Raw genomic sequence first — 17,662 nt, 5'->3', positions numbered from 1 at the left:
CACCCACCTACCCCATTCCCCAACCCCACTCCCTCCCTCTTCGCATCATACTCCACGTGATCATAACCAGCTGCTGGTTAGAGAGAGAGGGGGAGAGAGAGAGAGAGAGAGAGAGAGCGACCAACTCTCTGCGACTCTGATCACAGCCTTCGCACAAAGTAAGCGGGAGGACCGCTCCGTTCGTGCCGGAGAGCAGCTCGTCTCACCCGTGGATACTATTACACAACTGCCGTCGTCTCCAAACCCTGTCCTTGGGATTCTCTTGCTACATCCTGTCAGTTTTACACTTTTATTACCTCCTTCTCTGTCACCCTCCTTTTTTTTCTGTCCCATCTTCCCCCCCTTCTCCTCATCCTTGAGCATCCCCCTCTTCTCGCAAGTCTTCCTCCTTGCCTGGCTAACTTTTTCCACCCGACTCCATCCCACACAACCTCCTCCATCGCTCACCAACCCCTCGGCAGTGTCCCCCTCCCACCCCCCCACCCTACAGTCCTGCTCTTGTTGCAGCAGCCTCCCCTGGATCGGGCGGAACCCATTTGGTCAGTCTACACGGGGCACTGCTACATGGGGCGCACGGGCTCGCTCGGAAAATGGTCTGCTGTCGGTCTCTAGGCGCCCCGCTGAACCTGACGGGATTGGAGTTGTCGGTGCGCGTCTGCGTCTCTTTCCCACCTCGCCTGTGCTGTCGGGGCCAGTGAGATATGGGTCTGTCCGTGGCGGCTCAGGCACCGCTCAAGGAGCCCCGACGGCTGCGCCAGTGGAGCGGGACGGCGGGAGGCTGGCTCAGGATCACCCTCGTCTCGTTTCTCGCCACTTTACCTGTGGAGCAGCTGCGCGCTTTCCCTTCCTCCCTCAGCGACTGCCAGACGCCGACCGGCTGGAACTGCTCCGGTGAGAGTCATTTCTCGAAGGCAGAGTTGCGGTCTCTCTTGTTGTTGTGGCTCTGTGTGTGTTTGTGTCCAGGAACCATGCCTGGGTTTTAAGAGCTGACAGTGCTGTAGAGCAATTTTTTCTGGGCTGCAGATAATGAACGCTGCAAAGCCCCATGATGAGAGGATGCAGAGTTTGGGGTTGCTTGATGCGCATTTAGCCTTGTTGAGTTTGTCTCGGAGCATGACAGCCAGGCATGCACCGCCGATCATACGCGCTCGGCAGCAATGGGTCGAAGATTTCGATCGCACTAAGTGAAACATCCAGAAAAATGATTATTCCAGAGGCAGGGAACGATTGGGAAGACTGTCGCCAGAATAACGTGATGTGCGCCACATTATAGCCTACCAACAATCGCATGAAGTCCTAATACTTACCGTGGTCTCTGTGCAACTTGAACATAAATGCTTCTGGTTAACTCCTGTGCATTTCAATTACTGTTTACAGCACAGTTTCAGCACTGACTTTATTTCCCTAAAATCTAGAATAAATCGCACCGAAGAATTATAAATCTAGTTTAATTGGCTTATTTGGCATCCCAGTTTGTTTCATCAAGTGTTACTTTAAATTTAAATGTAGTCGTTTCTTTTATGGTCTACCGAGCTGTAAACTTGTTTCCTCTGATCTGTGCCCAGGGCGATAAAAGGAGCGGACGGGGGCTGCAGAGCACAGCGCCTCGCCTCCCTTTGTAAATCAGCCGACTGTGCCGCCATATATTTCCCCCTTCGCTTGTCCAAGTCTGAACCCTTAAAATAGCTCCAAGCCGAGTCCACACACACTCATGGGCAGTACAAGTATTGATATCGTTGCTCATAACAGCCACACATCAATATGGAGTCATGACTGCCGTTTACAGCCAGTAGGCTACTTGGATTATATCTTAATTAAAAAAAACAAAAAAGAAAGAATGGGGAGTATTTTCATGATGTGTTACAAACATCATAGACAGATACTTTATAGTGACATGTATCTGGCACGAGATTAAAGTAACAGCCTATTAACACATGAATGATAGTTTTACAGTTGACTTGCCACAAACAAAATTCCCTGTCACAATATAGGGATCTCATTTGGACATCAAAGTTTTCAAAATGAATTTGATTATGATAATAGGCTAATTAAATAGGCTTAATTAAAAACACCAACACCAGGAGATGACAGTTTTTTTTTTATTATTACTATTGTGATTTATAACATTGTAAGTTTTTTTGTCATTATCTTTGGAATTTTTATTTATTAATTTATTTATTTTTTATCAGTGATAGGTTTTCATGGTTCTTTGTGTAGACAGAGTTTTAGTCTTAAGAGTTTTTCCTCAAAGAATCCTTGGCAAATGCCAATAGAAGTGATGAATCACCTCATCAGTGAAAATATTGTGTTGTATAGTTTTTAGTTTTTTTTTATGCTTCTGCTGTTGATGGTGGTGATGATTTGTTCATAATGATCAATAATGGTACACACCCTGTCCAAACACACATTTGCCGACCTCCCCACTTCCTGACAGACACGCTTTCATTTATGCATTTCGCCGAAGGCTTTCATCCAACACGCCTTGAGGAGGCTTAAGTGCATATACTGAGCATAATGCACAAACACACACACACACACACACACACACACACACACACACACACACACACACACCCAGCATTAGTTTGAATTAATAGAGCACAACAAGTGGCATGTGGTCCACCATGAAAAAGATAATATTAATAATAATGATAATAATAATACATCTGACAGTATTTCCTAGGGATTAATTAATCACCTCTTCCTGCGTATCATGCGCTTGAACAACACCAGTGCTGAGTGACAGTTTGGTGATGAGTTCAGTGTCATTTCCCCGACAAGACACGGATAATTATGAGCAGTAGTGTCATGACAATTGGGTAGTTTCAGCTGCCTCTAAAAACCAGTATTGAATGAGATTCTGTTCCATGGAATTAAACAGACGGCAAAAGTCTCGGTGTGACAAAGATTGTCATTCTGTTGGGCTCTCATCTGTTGGCAGCCGTGAAGAATTGCCATTGAAGGCTCCACTGAGGCAGAATAAGCAATCAGTAATAATAACTAATGTGTAAAGTTGCACATGAGTGTTTGTTGATGATGCTGTATGCTGTATGTTTTGCAAATAAATGATATTCAGATATCGTATCTGGATGTGGGAACCTGTAAACCTGTAATGTACATATACACGTCAAAGTAAAACCTCAGGAGATTGTAATGTCAAAATGTCTGCTGAGAAAAATGATTATTTGATCAAAAAATGCCTAACCTTAATGAAAAACCTTTTTTGGCATTCATTCTAACAGCTATTAATAACTTACATTTTTTTTTTTTTTTTTTTTACTTCATATTTTTACTCTGTTCAGACATGTGAATTTGTCCAGAGCAGCTTTAAACCATGGTCTGGACAAAGTCACATGGCACAACAGCACGGCTCATTCGTTAGCAAACATTTGCTAATGACACATCCACTAGATACAGAGCAACATTAGCATTCATTCACCTGATGAATGTAATTCCAATACTGTCCTTCTTATAGCTCCATTTTGGTCTCGACCATCTCCCGAGGGAAATACCTGGCTGATGAATGTTACACTAGTTTCACCATCTAGTTGCTAAATTTGTCTGTTTAATCCTGGGCTAGTAGCGCACAGTGGTTTATCAAATCTTTTTTTGCTGAAAACAGCAACAGGAAAGCAGTGAGAGTCATGGGCTGCAAAACCAAAGCAATGAGCTAAAAGAAGCTAAAGCACTTGTACAGTTGAGCGGAACTGCTGATAATTCTCTGCGGGTTTATCACTTTGATCGAAACTTTTCACATGCTCGTATTATTTTAATACATTAACCAGATAAAATATTGGTTAATGCAGCTTCAAGGATTGTTTTGAACCAGAAAGCTATATATTTCTATATAAGGAATGTGCTGGTTATGTAAGCTATGTTGTGATGGTAATTTACCTGAGCACAGTGACCATGGAAAGCCCACTGTTTTCAAACAAACAAAGCAGGTTTTTAAATTCATCCTGCCCAAACTGTGTTTTCAAAATCTTCTGTAATTATCACAGTCAAAAAAATTGGTGGCATTTTGCCTGTAAGTTTTGGCTTGTATCACGTCTGTGTTATCTTTAATAGGTGCACTTACAGACTTTTCCAACAATCAGCTCATGTTGCTTTGCCATTTTATTCACCCACAATACTAGCATGAAAATACTAGTTGATGCTCAGAATGGTAATTCTCATCTTATCACTGAATGCTTTGAGTACCAGTTTCATTCACCGCAATCCAGATTCATTTTCATCAGAATTCAAATTGTGTTTTTCATAGATTACAGACTTAAAGCGGTGGGACTGTAGGAATGTCTACCCACAGTGTACTTACCCCATGATATACCTTACATTTCCCACGAGGGAATTAATGTGAAGAGGCCACAATCCTTTCTTCACTGAATCCCCCTGGTATAGTTAACTATGAAAGGCCATGTGATGCTTTGATAGTTGAAGTGACAGGGATAAGCACAGAATATGCAAAGCCCCCTGCAAATCCCATCAAGCGCAGTGAATTACCAGTAGTCTGGAGAGAATTGGCCATCTGCTTTCAAGATTTGTCAATGAAGAGGTCAAAAGTACCTCTCTTGCATGCAGGTTCCACATAACTGACAGTAAACGAAAGCAGAAAACTGTCAATTATAAGACAAGGCAGTGTTGGCCAGGTCTAATTAAAAGGGGATGGAAAGTTACTAATTGATAACTTGCTGTTTTCGAAGAGTACTTTATTTTTCTGTGTGTGGAGTTACTGTAATTTAAGAACCTCATTCTGACTGTGATGTGAGTGGTTGGAGTTATTGTGCCTATTAATAAGCATAATGAGGGCTCAACTATAACTCCCTCCATCAAAAACATTTGAAAACCTGTTGCAAAGTTAAAGTAAAAAAAGGCCCGCAGCATGAGAAGGGTCAAGAAAGAATGTCTCACCACTGTGGTTGTTCAGTCTTCATTATTAATTTAGTCTACTTAATTATTGATCAGCACAATGCTTAAAACAGGGAGGAAGGACTCCTCTTCTTTTTCTTCTTAGTGTTGTGAAATTCCAGGTAGATAGGAGGAGATGCATTTGGCTGACACGCTCTCTCTTTTAGACAAGTAAGTGCTTCGCTTGCCTTCTTAATCGTTAGCATATAAACATTACCTTTTCAATATTTGATGTTTGCCAGCTTGTTTTCGTTAATTATTCAGTTCAGTGTAATCTCCTCCTGGAACGGGAGGGCAGGAGCAGGAAGTGTAAGTTTTCCTGGCCTCTGACACAGCACAACTTGGGCTGTACACAGAACCTGTATCAACCAGCAGCCATTAACGTTGTGTTGAAGATCGGGAGACTTCGTTTTAGTCTTTGTGCTTACAAATGGTGAATGGTAATTGGACGTGCACTTATATAATGCCTTTCTAGTGGTCTTACTGACCACTCGAAGCGCTCTACAAAACTTGCCACATTCACCCACACTTTCATACATCACACCCATACACACAGTCATACACTGATGGAACAGCCATCCGGGGGCAAGGTGGGGTTCAAGGACACTTGGAACAACCGACTTTTTAATTAGTGGATGACCCGCTCTACCTCCTGAGCCACACAACCGCCCCAAATAATATAGTTGAGAGTACAGTACAGAAATCATATGAAGTGAAAAAGTTCAGAAATCATACAAAGTAAAAATGTGAGAACAGACAAAGAGCACCACACGTTGTGATAAAACCTTATCTAACAGGAAAAGAAACAGGGCTAGCTTTTGTGCTCCTCTGCTGCATCCGAACCTCATTTATCTCTCTCTCAGCCTCTCTCTTTCTCTTACCTTTTTTTTCTCTCTGTCTCACTGTCTTTCTTTCCTTTGTGGTACACGCCATAAAAGTAGTGGTGAGTTTTGTTTTGGGGAGATATGACTTACTGTACCTAAGAAGCCAATTAGTTCAAGTTTTAGATCATCGCTCTTGCCAGTATTAGTACTATCCCTAGTTTTAATAAATGTATATTTGATAGAAAATGTTCATTTGTGTGTCACAGCCAACATGTCAGGTTTCATTATCTAACACTTAATGTATTTTAACTAATAAGTCAGGTATCTTTAACTAACATGTCAGTTATTGTTAGCTAACATGGGAGGTATCATTAGGTAGCATTATCTAACACGTTATGTATAATTAGCCAGCGACTCAGGTATCATTAGCTAACTTATTGGTTATTGTTTGGTTACATTATCCTCCTAGGACCTGGCGTCCACATATGTGGACCTCACATTTTTGGGTTCTCTAGACCACAATACTAACTTTTTCTCAACAAGGGCCTGGTGACCACATATGAGGATATTATACTGCCACTCAGTAATCGAAATTTAAAACTAATGTCCTCATATGTGGACATCATTTTTCTCAGGTCCCAATCAGCCTATATAGCACAGAATAGAGCTCGGGTCTTAGGAGGTTAAATATCAGTTGCTAATATGTTAGGTATCATTAGCTAACAGGTCAAGTATCTTTAGCCAACATATAAGTTATTCTTAGCTAAGAGAGTAGTTAATGATAGTTCTCCACAACACAATGTCTTGCTGCTGACGATTATTTCCTCTAATCCCAACCTGGTCCTTGTCCCTTGATCAACTTGACGGCTCATAATTATAAAACTGTAGCCTGTCAGGTGGGTATGAAAATATATTTTCAACTTCATTCGTGTCAAAACTAGCATAATGATTCATATTTCTCATGGTTGAACTTGGCCTAAAGCTTGGCAGCTCTGCTTTATGTGACATACATCCAGTTTCTCTGTTTTGAGGAGGTAAACTACTGTACAAAAGTGGCACTGAAGTATACACAATATATACAGATAGACTTTTTGAAAACAATAATTTTTCCACACATTAATGAATAGGGGATGCCAAACTCAAAGGTGCTTTTTTTTTTTTAGTTATAATGAGTTTATAAGTAGTTATGATATGTTCCAGTATTTGACATGACAGGCCTATGAAATGATTGAACAAATATTCCTTGGCTTATTGAGACTTCTTTGATGTAGACTTACTCTACTTCCAAAACTTCTTCCCTTTTAAAAAAGACTTAGCTGCCAGATGCTGGTCGCTTTATGTGTGTGGGTGATTATGTGCACATTAGACATGATCATGTTGCAAGATAATTCTTATCATATGGAAGTTGTTTAGACATGGTTTAAAGTTGTGGCGATCTAAGCTCAAGTCCTGGAAAGAAAGTGGAAAATGTTGCAACGTTTACTTTCACTTTTCTTTTACAACACAGGCACAGTATTTTTTTTCTGTTTCTGTTTCTTTCTCTCTTTTTTTTTTTTTTTTATAACAGACACTCTGTAGTTGCCAGAACTGATTTTCAGCCTGAAATTCATCCCAGGTGTTAGAGATAGAACAATAACAGTAAATTCTTTACTTTAACTGGTGTGGATGTTGATGTTACAGCCAGAAAACTCTGATGTGTGCAGAGCTGTCAGGGTCGGTATGGTTACCTGCTCACCAGGAAAAATAGTTTTGTTTGGATAATCCTACAGGCTGAAGCAGTAAATGTGGGCATTTGAAAAACAGCTACTGAACAAAAACAACAACAAAAGTCCACACAAACTGCACTTGTAGGTGTTTATTCCAAACGCAAGAAATGTCAGTCTCAGGTCCAGTTGATCACATCTCACTGACACCCTGTTTTTTTTTTTTTTTACACTCGGATAGGATTCAAAATACCTGCCACTTAAGAGAATCTGAAAAGGGATTGTAGTGCAGGGGTTAAAAGACATACTTCCCTCGGATGATGAAAAACCGGATTGTGTGTCATTTTTTACTGCAGAAGAAAACAGTATTTTCAAGAATATTTTATTCCCTATAAGCCATTAACTGACAAGTGTGAGAAATTACCTCTCAGTTTATATCAGTACTGTAAATCTATATTTGTATTTGCTTGGAGGCAATCACTGTCACATAGCTAATTGAGATTTGTGCTGTGTTTTTGTTTAAGCCCAAACCCTGTTGGCCCTGATGTTTCTGAGATGTGATCATCTGGGACATTTCTTCTATTATGTTTTATACTCCTTTCATTCAGAGGCTTGACATCTACAACAAAAGCTGATATGTCACTGGCTTCCTTGTAAACACTTCACAGAAACATCTATTTTTGTGATTCTAGTGTAGACAAAGTGCATTTTCCTTTATTTTATCTATAATTCTTGATTGCACTATTGTTCATGAGATGATAAGGTACAAGTGTCTCCTGAAGAGGATGTCCAAGCTTCAAATCTGTTTTTTTTGGTAAAGAAGACAGTTTAATAGCATAAAGAGCAGCCTCATTCGCTTTCTTTTCTCCTTTATTTAAAATCAATTTCTTTTTCTTTTCTGTGCGTTTTTGTTTTCCTCAGCCTTTTGTCCAGGAAAGCTTTGAAAATAAAAACTAAAATATCAAACTATCAAATTAGTAGCTTGAAAAAAAAAAAAAAGTATACCATCCTCCAAAGAGTCTACCAGTTGGTTTAAAAAAAAAAATCTAATACTTTCCAATTATTTGTATACACCTATCCAGTAGCATGGATGTCATCATAGCAATACCTCTCTCCATTGAGTACCGTCAACATGCCAGTTGCCTGGGTGCCAATTTTTTTTTTTGCAGCGGAGGGCTTTGTTCCATCCATCCACTCCAAGCGGCGAGACCTCTCATGTCACTGTTCTTGGCTCGATGATTGTATATTTGCACAGAGAGCTTGCACTTTATGGTCATTCAGGGCCCTGGCAAATAGCAGGTGTTCGTTTTAGCATGGGCTTCTCTTCCATGGGGTATTATTGCCTGATATGTTGTTCCATGCCAAGGAGGGCTGTTAGGAGTGGAGTGTGGACCTGGTCATTACAGTTAAGTTACAGAAGGTTGTGAGTCTAAGTTTCTATTATAATAAGACATATATGAATTGAAAATAGCATTGTAAAATATCTGGGCTCGTAACGTGGATGGTCGGGTCCAACGTTCAGGGCACTGAGAGTATTTCTTTTTATCTTTTTTTTTTTCCACATTTCCATAAAGTTTCCACAGAAGCAAAATGTAACCTTTTCATGAGGCTGATTTTGAGTTTCATTAAAGTTTTTGAGCACAGTTTTTTTTTTTTTTTTATCGCTGCCACCTTTCACACTCCTGGAGATTAAAGATATAAAGCTGCTCTTTTGGAGAGCTAGAAGTGATTATCACTCATACACGAAAACTGAAAACTTTTCTTTCGGCTGCTTTTGATTATGTTCTTGCTGACGGAGAACGGTTGGTGAATGTAATTTGAATACAACCGCTTGAATGACGTTAAAACCTTGACCAAGTGTGACTGAGACACGGAGCTACATGCTGGGGCCGGTGGCGGGGTGAAAGAGTGTAACAAGAAGCCGTGCTGCTGAAGAGTGTCCCTGAGCCTGACAGTGACGTCTTACCTGCTCCTGCAGAGCTGTTAGCAAGCTGAACTTGACATTTGGGCTCCGTGTAGAGGACGGCATGCCAACAGAGAATGTCTGTATGAGATCAGTTAAGCACTCAATTAGGAGATTTCAGTTCACACCAGAGCCGCCTGGTTAAATAAGGTTAATTAAAATAACCTGAAATTTAATTGTAATACTTTTAAGAGGTGTTTGTAGAAACGGTATCTCACCAGCTGGAAGAACAGATGCATTTTTTTCAGGTACTTGCAGGTGCCAAACTACCACTAAGAAAACGACACACATTAAACTATGTAGGTTCAAGGTAAGGTAAGGTTAATTTATTTACAAAGCGCCTTTGGAGTTACAAAGTGCTGTATAATAAAAACAGAATTAACATTAGTAGAAATAGACAGTTTGAAACTGAAAAACAGAAAATAACAACATAGAAAAACATTGAAAAAAGTAAAACTGCACAGATGGCAAAGCACATGTTACAAAGCAAAGTGCTTACGGTACAAGTGAGTTTTTAACAGCTTCTTAAAACTATCCACTGACTCTTTATACCTCGGGGAAACCGGTTCCAGAGGGTAGTTAAATATTTACAATATAACGACCATCAACATGTTCGGTTCGCACTCACTCGATCTGAGCCACATAACAGAAAAGGTAAAATATTTTGCATGCATAGCTTTCTAGATAAAACAATTTTCCATAAGGCCGCAAAGCATGAAGCGAAATAAAGCGACAAACCCCACATTGTTCATCTCTGAACATCAAAGATGCTCATCTTTGATGTTCATCCTCAGTTTCAAATTCCAATTTCACCATGCCTTCTGGACCTCGGGCTTTTCTTGACTTACAGTATTTGTCTTATGTATTGCTTCATTAAACATTTCATAAATGTTTAAACCTACCGAGCCCCAGAGCTGCTACAAAGCCACAGTTGAAGGAAAACATTATCTCAAGTTTCAGTTAATTACCCTAATCGGTAGGTCACATTTACAGCTGTTATATAAGGCGCTGCGTCTATATTCAGGCATCTTTACAGTCTTCACAGTCCGTGGAGTATTGCAGATGTATATGAGTAAAAATGCATGTTGTGGATGAAACACATTACACTGTGTAAATGGGTCCAGTGATTACATTATGACCTCAGTAAGATGCTTAGATGTTACTCTGTTCTATTAGGGAATACATGATATGAATGTGTATTTGTTTTGTGCTGTCACAGCCATACTAACAAAGACTGTATCATTTTTAAATATGTAGCTCCAAGTAATCAGCAGTCACAGTCTGATCCGTAAAATGTGACGGTTATGTTATTATTAATAAACTTTTCATATATTATAAATGCTAAGCAAAAACATTCAATAACATCATGTTATACATAAAAAAATAAGAGATAATGCAAATAAATACAGCCATAAAAACATCATAAGACTCATGAATGCCCTGCTTATCTGAACATTTATGGACTAACATAACTGTGATAAGCGCATATAAGCATTGGTATATCAGTCGGGCTTTAGTGTCTCTTAAAGCTGATCTAGCAGATTATATAGTAATGTGTGATTTTTACACTAAGCTCTCCAAACACACACAGTGTAAACAAGTTGAGACTCAGAAAAGTCTCCAATGGGGACGACACAACATCCCAAAATAGGGTATAGTCCGATCTCTTCATGCTAGTAAATCATCATCACAATAACAACAGTGTGTGTTTTTATTGTTTTTTTTTTTTTTTTTTTTTTTTATCAAATATCCCCTTAAGCCTCTGCAAAAAATAATCTTCCTAAAAATGTGTTGATCCTGTGCAAATTCTTTATCGTCTCATAATGAGTTGGACTTTTTTGGCAGTAATTTGAATTTATAACTACAGCAAACATCACCGTTGCTTCTTTCACCTTGACATTAATGAGATTATACCGTAGGGTAAAAAGGGGCCACAAGGATTAATCATAATGCCTTAACAAGGAAAATTTCCAGCCCTGTGTCAGCTGGAATTTGTTTAAATTTAGACCTGTGTACTTTGAAATGCAAAAGCCTACATGTGCAGGGGGGCTGCCTTTTGTAAGCAATCAGTTCAGGTAGACTAATAGCCCTGAGCTCAGTCTACAGTCTCATGCCCATGTGACTCTTTGATTTGATTCAGGATGCTTTGTTGGAGTCATTTGAGATCCCTAACACAGCCTGAATCAGATCATATGCCAGGTTTGCTTCTCGAGGACAACGCCCCGGGAGTCGGCCTCGTTGTACACAAACAAATGTAAAAGCAAAAATCGGAATAAATGTGTGGAGAAACATAATGAATACAGATGCTCCCATACAGGGCAGAAAATAATGTGAGTCATATGCTATGGTCCCTGCAGTCACCAGATGTCATATCTATGGAGCACACATAAGATGTTTTAGTCTGACATATTAGACAGTGCTCTCCGCCATCATCATCAAAGCAAATGAAGAAATATCTTTTGTTTATCCCTCCAGTACAGTCCAGAGACCAGTGTTTTTAAATGTATTTTATCATTGTGGCAGCTAAGGACGAGGATGTGCGCTGGCATTGTCTTTTTAAAGTGCACAGTGTGTGATCAAAGAGTGCATCGTGCTGTGGGAGCCATGACTAATGGCAGAAGCTCATTATGAATGACCCTGAGTACAGGGCTCAGGTTAGAGTTGTTTTAGGCCTGAACAGAGAAGCACTTAGTCACTGACGTCTCCTGTTGGCTTTGGTCTTCCAGGTTTTGATGACCGGGACACAGACCTGTTCTTGTGCGACACCAACACATGCAAGTTTGACGGCGAGTGTCTAAGAATTGGGAACATGGTGACATGCATTTGCGATTTCAAGGTAAGCCTTGTGATGTTTCTCTTTTTATTTGACTGTTTTTTTACTGTCTTTTGATGTGTAATTGACTGTTCACTGAACTTCTCCCTGAACAGTGACTGTCATAGCTCAGCAACTATTAATGGCAGGCCAGTCAAGCTTCGGACTAGGCTGGGCTGTAGAAGGAGAGACATAGGGATGTTATAAACATGAATGTTCTGACAGGGTGTTGTTAATATGAAGTGCACGGATGAAACTCAAATGTCTGTCTTTGAGATGCTTATAAGGTTGAAGTGTTTCACACTTTCTTTGGAAATGCTCTTTGGCACTGTTTGCATACCGGCTTTCGGTCTTCTATAACTTCTCCCTAATGATCTGCGTCAAACACAGAATATCCCCGTACACCAGGCTTGTTTTTTTTTTTTTTTTTTTTCCACAAGTCATAGCAGACCTGTTGCTGCACCCATACCTGCTGCTGCCATGTTTACTGCGCCGCCGCCTTCTTTTCTTTGAGTTTGATGTCAGACTAGAACATTTAGGGTTATTATACTGCCCTCGTAGGTCCTTGAAGAATCACATCTCAAGTAGCTACGACGTCTGCGGTACCTTCGGTACTGTAGAAAAACAAGTACCATCACATTTTTCATCATTTCTGGCACGGACTTGGTGCTGAAGTATCAGCTCTCATGACTTCCCTAGAGAGACACTCTGCATTCAAAGAGTTTGAGGGGTGATGGCGCTCTCTATAAGCCTTTTCAAAGCAAAAAAAATGAATTGAACAGTGTCTTTGACTGTTCTAACATAAGATGAAATCATTAACATATGTGGCTAACTAGCTTACTATCTATAGCAACCGAGTGTTACTTCAAAAGATGTTTAATTAACCAACTTTATATAATAGCCACTGAACATTCTGGATCCTGATTGGTCGGTATGTGTAGATTAACTTCATCAATTATATCAACAACAGAGAAAAGGCATGAAAGACACAAAGCTGACATAAGCACCTGCTGCGTTTGAGGATTTGGAATGTGAACAAGTCGATGGGCAAAACTGTGATCTTTGTCTCTGCTATCAGAAGACGCAGTTATTTTTGATTTTAACACAAGATGCCTTAATAAGAACATATGTTGCTGTTTGTCCTTAAAACTGTGAAACGATTCGGATATCAAGCGTTCACGGAGAGACTCGCAGAACTTAAAAGTGCGCTTGAAGACAAAAAAAAAAAAAGAAATGGGCGTAGATGTAGAAAATGTTGTCAGGCGGAGCATATGCTAGTAAACACTAAAGCTACTGGAAACATATGTCGAGTTGGAAGGTAATATATTTTTTAAAGATGTATATAATCAACTGGATCGAAGTCCATCGTCTTGATTGGACATTATTAGTCCTGAGGGGAGGTGGTTGCGCAGCGTGGTCCCAGTTTATAGCTCCCCGTGAAATCCCATGTCACTCTCCCGGACCACTGTATTCCCAACCTCCATAAACAAGACTGCCACTGACGAGCCCAAAGACTGAAAGGCTCTCCTTAATGGCATAAATCTGGAAAATTACGCTGTTCTCGATAATGACTCATACTTAACTTTATGGCCAGACCTATAATAATAAAAAAAAAAGGAGCAAACCAGTCAGCTGAGTATTGATTTTAGCATAACGTTAGCAAGCTTTGCCGACTGATAATGCCATGCAGAGCCCTGGATGAATGAGGCCACTGAGATCTGAAGACGTAGCACGTGTTCCTCATCCGTCGCTTTTATCAACACGTCATCAGCGCAGGAAGGCACCAGGCGGGCCGACACTCGATTGGTCTCCGGCTTTTATCTCAATTTCGTACTTTCCTGGGAGCAAACGTTAACAGAGGCCTGCAGATAAATGACATTACTGCTCCATTTCTCTTCAGCAGATCTCACACTGATACCGCTGTCGCTGTGCACCGAGGCGCTCTCCACGCTCTCAGAAAAGAGCAGGTCGTGCCGCAATTTCTGGCTTAATACCACGGCTCTGAGGTCAACTTGGCCATTGTATCCTCTGTTTGTTTGTGTGGAAGATGTTAGTCTCCCTCTTTCATCAGTCAACATAAACATGACCTTCCTAGCCGAGCAACTGTTACCGTGCTCAAAATAATCAGTCACTCCCAATCAGTGTCAAATAAATAAATCCAAGATTTTTCTCTTGTTGGCAGTTCATTCAGGACTGTCATCAAAGTTGTATAAATTCTCAGCTTGGATGGATTTTCTTTGTTCTAATGGAATCTATGGATGTGTGTGCAAACACTCTCACACGCTAAAAAAAAAAAAACCCCAAGGAAGAGACACGCAAGGGGCTCTGTGAAGAGGAAGTGAGTTTGATGTGGTGGAATCAATGGACACTATTCATTGCCAAGATGCATTAGATTCGCCTCACACTGTCTCTTGAAAGAGCCAAGACTTTCACTCGCTAACTGGAGTCAAACTGCTGCAAAGCAACATGTTCTCTCTCTCATACCAGAAAATGAGTTGCTTTATTTGTCAGCAAACATCACACCCTGACTAATCACACAACATTTCTTTGCAATTCATCTCGCAGTAGCTGCTGGGAAAAGCTATTGCTGCCACTTTGGTTTTGTTAATGTCAGGTCACAGTGCTGATTCCCAGAGGGGTCGTCCATTCTAAAAATATGTGCGCTCATGGCGCTGTGAAACACTTCAGCTAAAGCTGTCCACCAAAGGGTAAACGGCACATTTCATTGCTCCCTGTAATGGGGCTTTGTAAAACATTGTTAAATTTGGGAGTCACTGACTATTTCTCTTGACTACACACAAACTGTACATCTGATTTTCTGCTGCTTTTCTTTTTAATCCAAGCTCTGATTCTGCTTGAAGTTCCGAATTGTAAATTGACGTTAATTTTTCTGTTATTGACAATTTTCTTTTTCTAAAACATAATAATTTTATGAGTTTTCAATGTTTAGTTAGAAATACACATTTGCCAAGTTTGAAGAAAAAATATCTAACCCACTGTGACACTAGTTGCCAAGCATCAAACAAAATGTGCGTCTTTCTGAAAGTTCACAGGAAATTGTTTTGAAATACAGAAATATCTGACTCAGATAACATTAATGCCATAATATTTCTTCACTGAGCATCCGGGGAAAGATTTAGATGGTTGATTGTCAGCATAATTGTGCAATGATTCCTACCGAGAGGGACTATAATGTTCTTGTCCTTGATAATGCTCGCTGATGTTAGCTTACCTTTTAATAAATAGTAGTGTGCTGGCCTGTATTTTTGTGGCAGTTCTTTTATATAACTGATCACATTGGCTCTTGTATATTACACGTGCAGATATAATGTTATAAATACTGCTTAAAGTATTAATGCAACAGGTCACGCAGTTAATTCAGTCTCTGGTGGGGTGATGATCATCTCCAGTGCATGTATATAGATTGTGAAAAACAGTAATTTGTTCATTTGTCCATCTGGAGGTCTTTCACATTATAATTTAGAATGGTTTCCATCAAAATTGATGAAATTACCACATATTCCTTACAGAGGTTTAGTACAAAAGGACCTGATTATGATTTTATGAATGCTGTTTGAATACACTGGTTGGTGAAAAATTTAAAAATCATAGGATGTAGAGAAGTATGTGATTGGTATGTTTCATACTTTGTATGTATTAAATTTTTTGATTTGATCTTTTAAATCACAATTTAAAAAAAACATGCATAAACATATAATTCCCCTGTGACACCACCATGCCTCTAAAGTGATCAGTCCTTGTATATTAAACCTATGTTTATTAATGTTAGTGAATTACAGTAAGTTAAAATGGCCAACAGTAGAAAAAGAGTAAAACAAAAATACAAAACAAAAGCATCTGATAAAAATGTGTGGAAGCAGTTCAACCGGGGGAAAAAAAGAGTCCAGATACAGCAACTCTTTTTGAAAGGTGTACAAGTTACAAAGGGCAAACCACCGAGTGTAGTTACATTAGACATTAGATGGATGTTAACACTGCATCACGCTGTGTGAGTAATATCTGTGAAAGTGTCCGAGGTTTAAGGAAAACTCCTGCAGAAGATTTTTGCAGATGAATGGGAGACAGATGTTAACACAGCAGATGTAAGTAATGTGATGGGTCATTTGTGTCAGGATTGCTGGCAGCTCAGCTCTGTTGACTGTGGGCCCGAGTCAAAAAGTAGTAGGTCGGATTTAGTACACATGTCAGTAAAATAAGTACAAGAGAGAGCGCCTGTAGCCAGATGGGATAACTTTAGGTTTGACCACAGAATGACGTTTTCTCGTTTTGAAGCTTTTACAGAATAAACAAGACAAATGCAGCCGGGTGTATGCAGTGATTGTGTTCCTGACATTTTAGGGCTCTCACTGGCTCATGTTGCCTGATACCTCCGCCCATTGTCTGACTACAGGCATTTATGGAGAATGCTCAATAACTTTATTAGTATAGTATCTTGTCTTTGTGGTTGATATGATTGTGACATGTATTGAGGCATATAAAGCCAAGTGTCCTTGAATTAGGTTTGCATGAGTGTAGTACAATAATTTATATGTAGTCCTGCAGATAAATGTTGTTATAAAATAATTCACAACTGCTCAGGTAAATTCCATTATTCCACTAAAAAATAATTGCAAAAGGAAATAATTGTTTAGACTGCAGGCTTCAACAACGAGCTTTCACCCACATTCAAAATGCATTCACACAAAATATGCACAACACAATGTGAGAGTGCAGGAAAGTATTTAAGTGGTAGTTAAATTTAAATGAAAAGGCAATAAAATCAGCATAACTTAGAGACTTTTATGTCTCTTCCTTCTGGCTGTTTTGAAAACAGCTCTAAAGATTTCACTTAACGCCGCCTCACACCGAGTGTGTTAAAGCGTCACAGTCGTGTCTGTGTGTGTGTAAATACATTGGACATTGCAGCTGCAAAAATTAATTGTATGTTTAACTTGCCAGCGTGGCTGCGACTCGACACAGATGCCGCAGTGGCAGTCTGAACTGTTCGTATTGGCACATTAAGCAGAAACGGGAGACGAAAGCGTCCCTCAGCTGGAGCCGGATCACGGGCGCCTGCAGTTTTACATTTTGAGATTGTCCTCACCAGGAAAACAGCAGCACTGGCTGTTTTGCCTGTATGTTCTCCTGGTAAGTGACCACTTGTTGCCATGCGGATAATGTATGCTGTCTCTCAGCAACAATGATGGAAGCAGTGTGATGTTGTAGCACTGTAAAAGATGTTAGAGAGGAAGTTTGGGTGGGTGGTCTGACTAATCAATGAGTAGTCTGATTCATTGATTTAACTGTGCCCATGCCGACTGTGCCGATTATACACTCCTTTCTTTTTTTCTTTTTTTTTTTACTTGAACTTTTATTGGTTCTTCTAACAGAGAAAATTTGAAGCAGTACAATTTATATACCAATACAAATAAAAAAAAATAGAAAATAGAAAGTC

General features: G+C 39.8%; 1 protein-coding gene across 2 annotated transcripts in view; it reads left to right on the top strand.

Moving 5' to 3' along the window:
* The first annotated feature begins 130 nt into the window (after positions 1 to 130).
* Positions 131 to 17,662, top strand: part of tmeff2a (transmembrane protein with EGF-like and two follistatin-like domains 2a) — a 110,453-nt gene continuing 92,921 nt past the window's right edge. For both annotated transcript variants that reach the window (XM_023423205.2, XM_023423204.2), the window contains exons 1-2: positions 131 to 891; positions 12,122 to 12,231. In XM_023423205.2, coding sequence (XP_023278973.1) covers positions 702 to 891; positions 12,122 to 12,231 — 300 coding nt within the window. In that variant the 5' untranslated portion in view covers positions 131 to 701. The remainder of the gene's footprint in view (positions 892 to 12,121; positions 12,232 to 17,662) is intronic.

This window comes from Seriola lalandi, unplaced genomic scaffold, assembly GCF_002814215.2.
Source record: "Seriola lalandi dorsalis isolate HSWRI2012SDOR001 ecotype SW California unplaced genomic scaffold, Sedor1 jcf7180002054689, whole genome shotgun sequence".
NCBI classification, from domain to species: Eukaryota; Metazoa; Chordata; class Actinopteri; order Carangiformes; family Carangidae; genus Seriola; species Seriola lalandi.
The sequence above is the reverse complement of the archived record's forward strand: the minus strand, read 5'-3'. Positions and strand labels throughout refer to the sequence as shown.